Here is an 11508-nt window from a genome sequence, read left to right as displayed (position 1 = left end):
GCCCGGGGGTGCGGCCCCGGGAGGGCCGGGCAGCGGCGAACCGGCGGCCCCGCGAAAGCCGAACCCGCAGGCACCCCCTCCCCGCAGGAAAGTTAAAGTGATGCCGGCGGAGCGAGGAGCAGGAGGAGCACGCCGCCGGTCTGCTGTCCTGGGATAGCGAGTTCGGCACGGGACGTGTCCCCGCCGGGACCGGGCCCTTCCCCGGTGACAGAAATAGCTGCCGGGAGCGGCTGCGTCGCACGTGGGAGCAGAGAAGCAGGTGCAGAACCACGGCTCACAGTAGTTCTGGAGAGCGTGTCCTGTGAGGAGCGGCTGAGGGAGCTAGGGTTGTTTAACCTGGAGGACAGGAGGCTCAGGGGGGACCTTGTGACTCTCCACAACCACCTGAAAGGGGATTGTAGCTGAGTGGGGGTCGGCCTCTTCTCCCAGTTAACAAGTGACAGGACGAGAGGACATAATCTTAAATTGCACCAAGGGACGTTTAGATTGGACATTAGGAAGAATTTCTTCGCTGTGGAGGTGATTAGACATTGGAATGGACTGCCCAGGATGGTGTTGGAGTCACTGTCCCTAGAGGTGTTTAAGGAAAGACTGGATGTGGCACTGAGTGCCATGGTCTATTTGACAAGGTGGTGTTCAGTCACAGGTTGGAGTCGATGGTCTCAGAGGTCTTTTCCAACCTCAATGATTCTATGAATTTTTTGCAAGTGAGGAACAGAGAAACTTTGGATTTCTTATTTCTCTTCCATAATCTTCCCTTGGACCCCATATTCTTTCAGAGTAGTGTAAATGGAATTCTTAGCCTGTTATCACCAAGTTTCACAACCTTAATTCACAGTTCTTGACTAGATTGTAATGTTCTAGTGAGTCTAGCGGCACTTCGTTAGCTCAGGTACAGCACTGCAGTAGTAAGGTTTTTGAGGCCATTTTTGGAAGCCAGCTAAGTGGAATTGTGAACTTGGAGTTAGAAAGCTGTGTCAGAAGTACATGGAATTAATTTTTTCCATCTTGAATCAGTCAAAGGTACATTGATTTTACTCTGCAATGTAGACTGTTGTTAGATCTTGTATTGAGAACTAATGTTGTATAGACTTGTAATTCTCTTAACAAAGATTGAAATATTGCAAAATTGCTGCAGTTCTGGATGCTTTGTGTTTCTTAAGTCATGTGCATCAGGTATTGTCGCTTTGTAGATCTCCTGTGACTTGAACCTTTCCTGGAAATGTGGAACTTCATAATACAGCATTTCCTACCTGGATCTGGTGCCTCCCATGTTCTCAGCATATCTTAGTGTTTCAGTGGCTGGTTGGGTCCAAGTGTTTGTGCCTTGTGTAGTTGTGTAATTTTAAAGACCTGGTTCAGCAATTGTTGCTGATGGAACTTAGACTGGCTGGTAGCTGGGAGTTCAGATGTGAGGTTGTGGTCAGGTACCTGTGGACACTTCTGGGCTAGCAGAAGCATAGTTCTGCCTGTCTTGTTCGTGGTGCCTTGGAAGTGATGCCCTGACCTGCCTTCTGCATTGCGAAGTGTCTGCTCTGCCCCACTGTGGGATGTTTGTGTGCAGCTTCCTCTGGGAGCTAAACTTCTCTTTGTCAGTCACAACACAGGGATGTAGCTTCAAGAGAAGCATCATGCTGCCATCAGACTGCCATTTACTTTTTGGCACTGCAAGAACATGTAACTTTTCCTTTTGCTTAAACACAGCAATAGTCTGGATCTGTTCCTGCTAGCAGAGGCAATGATCCTGCTGCATCTAGCTTACCCAGCTTTCTTGTGCTGGGAACAAACCCAGCTTTCTTGTGCTGGAAACGTTGACCCTCTTCACTGACAGAGGTTATGACTGAACTGTTTGCCTGCAAGAAACTTCCAAGGCTGATGAGAATAAACAGTAATCCTTCCTGTGCGGGGAATCCTATGTGTGGTTGTAGGGCATTACAGAAAATCACAGGGCTTTCTTCTGGAGCACTTTCCCAGCTGTGTTGGTGTCACTGAAGTATGTTGTGTGTCCTCTATCTGTTTGTGTCTCACCAGGATTGATTATCGAGAGGAAAATAGTTAGAGATTCTTCTGCCACTGACGGTCTGATTTTAAACAATGATATGGCCGACTACTTGTTGCTGTGCTCTGAATTCTTCATGTAATGTTAAAATTACATAAATTTTCTGTGCTCACAGACAGATCTTTAGCTTTGAGCCCTTTGTTCCTTCCCTCGGACAGTCACAGCTTATCTTCTGTAGAGGAAAAATGCAAGTATATATTAAATGTTGCAAAGCTAAGTGTAGAATGTGTTTATTAAAAATTACCAGTAATGATTGGAAGACTTGTAGCTATGAAATTGGAATGGAGTTGAGAAGTGGAGACATTTTGGTTTCTGCCAGAGTCATGTTGTGCCATCCCCTTCATGGATTCCTTCTTATATGTAGGTATCTCTTCTGCATTTTTCCACTCTTCTTCCACTGAGAGGTTTTTGAGAGGCTGTAGAAAGTATGGCTTAATCTTTAGTGGGATCCTCATGGAAGATGGGATGTGGAATCCGGGAACTGTCTCTGACATGCCTGGAAAGACATCAGGAGGTCTCTCCTCTCTTGTGCATTAGCTTAGGATGCTCCTATTGCTCAGTTTAACATGAGCTCAACAGAGATTTGTGATGCTGTTTGACTCCACTTTGTGGCTGCCTTGCAATACACATAACCAACTTTTGTTTGAATTTGTGGTTGTCTCGCTGCCTCTTACTTCCTGGATACTTCTTCTTTCTGCCAAATCATGACTTTAGTCTCTTGGGTGCTGAGAACCAAGCAAGAAAAGCAGTGGTGGTTGTTCATCTCTCAGTTAGATACATTCCCTCGTTACCAATCCTTTCCCCATGCTGTTTTTCTGTTCTTCCTGTGATAGAGGAGATTATGGCCAGAACTGCAATGTGGGGGACAGGAACTGGTGTAAGGATCTTCAGCATCTCTGTGGAGAGAGGAGAGAGCTGGTGGTAGGAACCTCTATATGTAGGTTCTAAACATGTGTGAAAGAAGAGGGGTTGGGAGAGGTGGCTGATAGAGCAGCAGTAGGGACTGGTGGTCCCAATGCTGAGATTTGTGTCTCTTCAGGCAGCTTTTAACCTAAGTGATGGACATTGATCTGTGTCACTTCAAGGCAGCTAAGACCTGAGTTGGTGCTGATGCTGTTACTGTGCTTGATACCTGAGGATACAGCGAGCTTTTAGACAGAAGCACTTACCTGTTCAGGTAGATTTCAGTGGGAAATGTCATGTCTTAGGAAGACTCTGAATGAGTCTTGGCTGCCTTAAGTTAAAATTTCGTATTGCAAGCTCCAGAATCTTAGTTGAATCACAGTACCTTGTCTTGAAGGCAGGATGTGGATGCAGGACAAGCATAAATGCTGGGCTTCAGGCTTCTGCTTCGGTTGTAATGTGTTCTCAGAACAGATAATTAGTTCGATTTGGCTGCATCTGTATTTGTTTTCTCAGTGTTGCAGCCATGGAAAGTGAGAAAAGTAGGAGGGAATGCAGAAAGAGCAATTAAGGAATGTGTTGTGCTTTGTAGTGTTACAGTGGTATGCAGCACAGCCTCAGTTATAGCCACTGCTGCACTGCACATCCTATTAACTGGGAGTTTGAATAGGGGCAATGCTCAAGTGTCCTTTTTACAAAACAGTTATGGCCAGGCAGAGTGTTCAACCAAACAAAGTGGCCTGGGGCCTGCACAGCAGTTATTTGTACTTGCAGAGGTGGCAGGTCCTTTGTTCTCCTAGGAGTATTCAAGAAGCCTTGAGAGATACTCTAGTGGCCATTTCCCCTCTGCTTTGTTTCATGGAGAAGCTGTTGCTCATGACAATTTGATCTTCACCCTGAAATTCATACTTTTCGTCAAAGAGCTTCAGAGGAATAGAATGATACTGGGATTTAGTACTTGATCCAGTTCTCTGCAGTGCACATGGAGCACCCTGACAGATTTATCACAGCAGTTCTTTTCCTGACCCTTTTCATGGGATTGAGTTGGAGCAGCACAGAGCTAGTTCCCTTTAATATCTGTAATAATGCATTTACACAGAGGGAGTGTGGTCTGTCTCTCTTAGTGTTGCCAAAAAGATGCTGCTGAGCACAGATTACATCACAGTTCATGCAGGACCCATCACAGTTCATGCAGGGCCGAGGCTGTGGAGACCTGGTTACTGGGCATATGGATTTTAGGCTGGATGAGTCTGCTGGTGTGGGACTCTATAAGAAACAGTGACGTTGTTGCTTGCACTTTCACCCAACTAGGCAAGGCAGGATCCAGTGCAGAACAAGTTTTGATGTGGGAGATGATGGCAAAGAACAGTGTGATGCAGGTTTATCTGTGTGATAAACCTGAGTGTATAGGAGGGCAGCAACCAGAGCCATGTAGAGACAGTGGTATTGGAGCTCAATATGAGAAGGAATCTGGAGGGCTTGACAGGAAAATCTTTCAAACTAGCTGTTTAGATCTGTGTTAAGTGAACCAGCAACATCTCAGAGTTTATTCCTTCAGAAATGTCTCAACAAATTTAAATTGACAACATGACTGTTTTGTTACTGATCTCACAGTAGCTATTTTAAAACTAGGTTTACTATTCCATGGACTCAAGGTGCTGCACTAACAAAGAGTTGTCTTGCCTCAATTAAGTAGAGATTTCAGCAGAAGAGGCAGTTGCTTCAGTGACTGCCAGATACAGTGGGTTGAGTTACAAAACTAAAAATGGTGAGTGAAGGCAATGTGAGAGAAATAACAGCTCTTCAATGTTATTTCTTACGCTAAAGGCTTGAATATCCAGACTTTTGGATGTCTGGACTGTGCCTGTAACTTCTTTGGTTCCAAAATAATCTCATGGTCAACAAAGCTTAGCAGCAACTTGGACAATTTGTGGAAGGGAGGCACTGACTTTTTCTAACTGTTGTATTTGGAGAGAAAGTGGAAATTTTCATCATAAAGTAAGGTAGAACTGAATAAAAGAAGAGGATGGGAGGTGGGGTGAAGTGTAGTTCAGTGAATAACAAAAAACTGCAGCAAAGGCAACAGGGACATGGCAAGGGCAGGGAAATTCTGAAGAGGGTAGAAAAGGTTGTCTGGTAAACTTTGTTATAAACTGTGATAAATTCAAATTGGAAAAGCCTTTTTTGGTTTTCTAGTGAAAAGAATATGGATAATTCAGGATTACAACCAATTTTGGAATTGACAAATTCCCTTTCAAGTCTAAAAATGTGATTACTTGCAGTGTGTCTTTATTGTCCTAATTATGTTCTGCTGTGATATGACAAAAAACAACAAAGCCTTTTTATTTAGCTCATATCAGCAATTCAGAAATTTTTGCTTTCAAATTGAAATCTTCCCTTCCTCCCATTGTCCCGAGTCCTGCAAACAAAACATGCACTGTAATTCATAAAGATTTGAAGGTCTTTTGGAGTATTAAGACATGATGTACTATGGGTTTTTACAATTGGCAAGTTATTTGCTGTTGCAGAGATACAGACTGCTAAGCACTGCTGCCATCTTTCTGTTTTATTTTCATCTTTTACATGCATTAAACAATTGTTATGTTGGGAAGTGTTTTGTGGTCAAAACTGAATGTGGTGTGGACTACAATTTGGGGTGTCTTTTGTATGGATGCCAGCAGTGGTGGGAAACTGCAGCTTATACCCCAAAGGTCCTTCCACTTCAGTGTTTGTAGAGCAGAGAGTAATTACTTCTCATTTGTAGCTAGACTGTGGTTGGATGCTATTCATTTGCCTCATGGTTGTAAAGCAGGATCCTTCTTAAAGCTCCACCCGTGGTCCCACCACGCTTCCCAACTGGAAATCTACCTGTTCCTGTGACTTAATGTGAAGTGTGTATGCACAGTGCACGCAAAGGAGTTGTTCCATAAGCAGCTGAGCTAGTGAAACTCTATTAAGGATTTGTGCCCTCTTGCTCCTCAGCCAATCCTTCTTTCCTGGTTTTTTGTTGTATCCATCTCATCCTTTAGCAGCACTGCTAATTTGCTTTCATTCTGTCTCTGCCCCAAACCCAAAGCAGCTCACTGCTGTAGTATTTTTAATTCCTTCCCCTTTTCCTTAATTACAAGCTGAATCAGACACTGCTTGCTCTGAAAGTTTCAAGCCTATTTGTGTAGAGGCTAAACAGAAGCAGGCACTGCTAAGTGACGTATTCTGCCTCAGTGGAGGCATTGCTTGCATTCTCTGGTTCCTGATTTTCATGAAAGGTGTAGAAATGCAAAGTAAGGCTGGATTGCTTTGTCCGGTTTGATTGGCATTGACTGTAGGGCAATGTGTTTGTGTAAGCCTCATTTCCATAAGAAACCAGGGTAAAAATGCTTTAGGAATAAATTAAGAAAACTTGCTTTGAATGCATATTTTTAGACTTGTTAGTCTAATATATATTTAGACAGGTAAATTAATGTTAAAATGAAACAACAATTTTGAGTGTTTTGAAGCAGTGTGTTTTACAAGACCCCCAAAATTAGGTTGATAGCTTAGCATGATTAATCATGTAACAACTGTTTTAATTTCAACCTACAAGAAAAAAGTGTGTGCATTTCACTTGAATGTCCTTTTTGCCTTCCACTTTTATGACAATATAACTTGCAGAATATGACTAGACTTGGTTTTCTGCTTATTGTAGTAGCTAATCTGGGTAAATTCTGTTGGTAATAGTGGAATCCAGCCAAATAATTTAAAACTATTTGCATTTTGAGGGATTTTTGTTCAGTTTTTGGGGTACTTTTTTGTTTGTTTTTCTTAAATAGTATTTTTATTGTTATTGGGGCAGCACATGAAATAATGGAACAGGAAAAGTCCTTTTCATAATAGATAAAGCTTTTATGATCAGCATATTTTTTTTCCATGTAATTAGTGAAAGGATGTCAGTATTTGACAGATGAAAATAGGGCCTAGGTTTTAGGCTGCTGTTTTCTTGATTTTTTTTTTTTTGGTCTTTGTCAAAAACTGCTGATTTGTTTTGAAATTGAATGATGGAGATGCATTTTTGACATGGCTTTATCTCAGTGGCAGTGTTTCAAAGTACTTTTTGTTTTCAGTTTACGTGTATAATGTCAATAAAAGCACATCAAATATGGGAAGAGAAGACAATGGAGAAAGCAAGTCACATTTATCAAATGAAATTCAAACTTTGCTCTTCATCACCTGGGTTCTTTTTGTATCATTTGCTTCCAGTTTTTTTACATAGGTAGGAAGGCCTATTGTTAAATATAAACTTTGTTTTTTCAAGTTTTACTGATATAAAATGACTTTCAGAAGTTGGAGACACCTATGTTTGGATTTCTCTATGAAGGAGTTAGTACCTGTGCAAAAGTTACTCTTTCTAAAAAGGGGGCGGTGGGTGGAGAAAAGCCCATGCGGTTATTTAGGAATGACAGAGTTGAAATTAGCATGGACAGATAACTATACAGATTTTTTTTCCTTTATTGCAGGAACTGAAAATTAATCTTTAAAAGGTGCAGTGCTGTGAAACTGTTACTGCCCATAGAAAAATGGACATGTTGCAGATACTACGTAAAACCACAGAGCGCTTGGAGTGTGACTACTGCAGCTTCAGAGGAACTGACTATGAAAACATACAAATTCATATGGGTACTGTTCACCCAGAGTATTGTGATGAAATGGATGCTGCTGGTTTGGGTAAACTTATATTTTATCAAAAAAGTGCAAAACTGTTTCACTGCCATAAATGTTTCTTTACCAGCAAGATGTATTGCAACGTTTATTACCACATCAAAGCACAGCATGCAGCACCTGAGAAGTGGAATGAAGAGCGGAAAGAGCAACAGGTTGAAGGAGATTCAGATTCATCCAAAAAAAGTGTCACGTTGGAGCCACAGAAACCTACCCTTTCCCCTGAGTCACGCAAACCTGACCTTTCTCCTGAACTCCCCAAATCTGAACCTGTTGTTTCCCCCAAGCTTCAGAAATCTTCTGTGTCTCCAGAGCCCCAGAAGTCTGCTCAGGTGACTTCCTCAGAGCCAGAGAAGTCAGTCCAGACTGTGTCCCCAGATCCAGAAAAGTCAGCCCAGGCCATGTCTCCCGATCCAGAGAAGTTAGCCTCAGCTGTGTCCCCTGACCCACAGAAGCCAGCCCCAGCCGTGTCTCCAGAGCCCCGGCGGCACTCCCCAGCAACGTCTCCAGAGCCCCGGCGGCATTCCCCTGCCGTATCACCAGAGCCCCGGCGCCATTCTCCCGCTGTGTCTCCAGAGCCCCGCAGATACTCCCCAGCTGTGTCACCAGAGCCAAAGAAACCTGCTCCGGCAGTATCCCCCGAACCACGGAGGTATGCCCCAGCTGGGTCTCCTGAGCCACGAAGGCATCCCTCTCAAATGCGCAGGCCCGCTTCCGCTTCTTCTCCTGAAACCCGGCGGCCTGCTTCTGCAGTTTCGCCAGAGTCGTGGAGACCTGCTCCAACTGTTTCCCCTGAGCCCTGGAGGTCTTCACCTCACGAGGTGCAGAAGTCTTCTGCAGTTTCTCCCTGGGCTTCAAAGCCTGCCATGTCGGTGTCGGTAGAATCCCGGAGGTCTGCCCCTGAGTCCCGAAGGCCTGGTTCAGTTGTGTTGCCAGAACCTAGGAGGCTTGTTTCTGATTCGTGTAAGTCTACGTCCTTTTCTGAATCCCAGAAGTCTGCTCTTGTTTCTTCTGAGCCCTGGAAACCTATCTCATCTGTTTACCCTGAAGGCTGGAAACCTGTTCTGTCCCCTGACACATGGAAACATTCTCCCCCTGTTTCTCCTGAGCTTCGAAAGTCTAGTCACACTGTTTCCTCTGACTCTTGGAAGCCTTCTTTCTTTCCTGAGGTCCGTAAGCCTGGTGTTTCAGTATCTCCTGAATCTTGGAAACTCTCTGAGTCACGGAAATCTATGTATTTTTCTGAAACTCAGAAATCCACCTCTGCTGCTTCATCTGAGATTCAGAAACGGGCTCATTTCCCAGAACCTCGGAAAAGAGTGTTGTTCCCAGAGACTCGTAAATCTAATCCTACTGCTTCTACTGATGTCCAGAAACGTGCTGTCTTTTCTGAGCCCCAGAATCAGACGTCTACTTCTGCTGTTTCTACTGAAGGTCAAAAACAAGCCCTGTGTTCTGAAGCCCAGAAATCCGCTCTCGTTTCTTCTGAAGTCCAGAAGCATGCCCTATTTTCTGAAGCCCAAAAACTCACTTCCATTTCCTCTGAAGTTCAGGAGTCTGCTGCCTTTCTAGAGTCTCAGAAATCCACATCTCCTGAAGTTCAGAAACATGGCCTCTTTACTGAGTCTCAGAAACCTACTCCTGTTTCTCCTGAGACACTCAAGCAAGCTGTTTTCACAGACTGCCAGAAATCTGCTGTTTCCCCTGATGTTCAAAAGCATGCTGTATTTTCTGAGATGCAGAAGCCTGCTGCTACTCTATCCTCTGATGTCCAGAGACATGCTGAAACTACTTTACCTTCTGAAATCCAGAAGAACATCCTGTTTTCCGAGCCTCACAAGTCTGCATCGGGCTTTTTCTCCGAGCCCCAAACACCCAGTGAGTCTGGTGAGAGTGACTTTCTCTCTCACAATTTAGATGATCAGAAACCACTGGATGATTTATTCTCACAGGATGAACAATCAATATTAGCCAAAGAATCACCTGAACACATGTTATATTCATGCCCAAAAAAGAAGCCCAAGAAGGATAACCAGGAGAACTCAGATTCTGAACTAAATAGCAGTGAGTGTGGAAAAACAGAGGTGGACTCAATGGAGATAAAGGAGCAAGAATCCAACAGTGACCAAGAGCAGTATGATATGGAGTCATCTGATTACAGCAAAGAGAGCAAAATGGATGCAACTACTCCCACGCAGCCACAGTGTGTGCTTCAGTTTACTGAAGAGAAAGAGGCTTTCATCTCTGAGGAAGAAATAGCAAAATACATGAAGCGTGGCAAGGGAAAGTATTACTGCAAAATTTGTTGCTGTCGTGCAATGAAGAAAGGTGCTGTCTTGCACCATTTAGTTAACAAGCATAATGTTCAAAGCCCATACAAATGTAAAATATGTGGCAAAGCTTTTCTCTTGGAGTCTCTTCTTAAAAATCATGTTGCTGCTCATGGTCAAAGTTTGTTGAAGTGTCCCCGTTGTAATTTTGAATCAAATTTTCCCCGAGGCTTTAAGAAACATTTAACCCATTGCCAAAGCCGTCATAGTGATGATACACCTAAAAAACACTTAGACAGCCTTGAACCACTTGAAGAACAAATTTAATGTTTTTTTTTCCTTGTGCTAGAGAAGCTGAATTTACAAAGTGTTCAAAAGTGTTACTGTATGTTAACCGAGTAGTTTAGCTGATCTGACAAGTCAGAAGATGCATGGTTTATTGTACTATGTTTAACTTGTCTTATAGCTGTATTACTGAAAAGATTTACTTTTGAAAGTAATTTTAAATGCGTGTTCATGTCTTTGTATTACCCATCAGTAGAGTCATATTTTATTTTTCAGATGTACTATGTTTTTGAAACCAAAATGGATACAAATTAGTTTTGTAAAGATTTGTAAAACATATAGGCAATTAAGGACTGGAGTGGCAAGCAATCCATATTTTCCTGTGAAGACAACTTCTTTTTTCACATTTGTTAAATGTTGTATTTTTAAAAATGTTTTTATCAAGTTCTCAAATCAAAATTCTCACTAAATTGAATGTGAATGAGCCAGAATATGAGAAACTACCAATATTCCTGGAACAATTCTGCCCTGAGGTTGTAATTGAGTGTATAGACATTTGCTGGAAATTTATTGCACTCAGTTCTCTGACTTGTCTCAGATTTAGAAGCATCAAGGTACTTATTTTGTGATTCTGTATTTTGGCCATGTTTTAATCATGTACTAATATACATTAAATTGATAGATTAACGTCAGACTATGTATAGCTCAACACTTTCTCTTGATGATTCAGATGTTTGTAATGTCAAGACAACCCCTGAATTTCCTGTATTTGGTGAAATGTTATGCTTTAATGTTTTAACAATAAAAAGAACCCAACCTGGTGTTGGCCATATTTTTTTGTTGTTCACATCAAGAATGGAACTTTTCATGTTCAACATAATGTCTTTTAAGTGTCTTTGGCAACAAGAGATACAAAATTACCCAGGAGGTCTGCTTTGAATGCTTCAACATCCCAATCATCAGCCTCAGTCATCACTAAGGAAGGTTAGTCTAAATTTCCTGTCTCTTTAAGAAAAGTATATGATGTAAATGTCAGATGTAAATGAAGGAAAACAGGAATTTATGCACTGTTATTTAGGATGCTGGCCTTTGTGTGATTTGAGTATTATATGTTAAAAACACGCAAGTACTTTATAATTCAGAAGGAATATAGATTTTAAGTGGAGGCAGGCCAAGGAAGGAGAAATTCCTCTCCAGCTGAATTATGCCTAGACAAGCTGTTTTAAATATGGGCTTAGGATATGAAGATGTTAGTGTTTAATAATAATAAAGTCTCCAAGTAAGCTCCAACCAAAG

At 42.3% G+C, this 11508-nt stretch overlaps 1 protein-coding gene across 1 annotated transcript; it reads left to right on the top strand.

Annotated features, from left to right (window-relative positions):
• Nucleotides 1-75: 75 nt before the first annotated feature.
• On the top strand, nucleotides 76-11044 carry CHAMP1 (chromosome alignment maintaining phosphoprotein 1). The gene is made up of 2 exons (XM_008635853.2): nucleotides 76-259; nucleotides 7456-11044. The coding sequence occupies exon 2, from the start codon at nucleotides 7516-7518 to the stop codon at nucleotides 10252-10254; it is 2739 nt and encodes a 912-aa protein (XP_008634075.1). The 5' UTR covers nucleotides 76-259; nucleotides 7456-7515; the 3' UTR covers nucleotides 10255-11044.
• Nucleotides 11045-11508: the final 464 nt, after the last annotated feature.

The sequence above is a fragment of the Corvus brachyrhynchos genome, unplaced genomic scaffold (assembly GCF_000691975.1).
Source record: "Corvus brachyrhynchos isolate BGI_N302 unplaced genomic scaffold, ASM69197v1 scaffold83, whole genome shotgun sequence".
NCBI classification, from domain to species: Eukaryota; Metazoa; Chordata; class Aves; order Passeriformes; family Corvidae; genus Corvus; species Corvus brachyrhynchos.
Note: the sequence above shows the minus strand (reverse complement) of the source record. Positions and strands in the feature narration are given on the sequence as shown.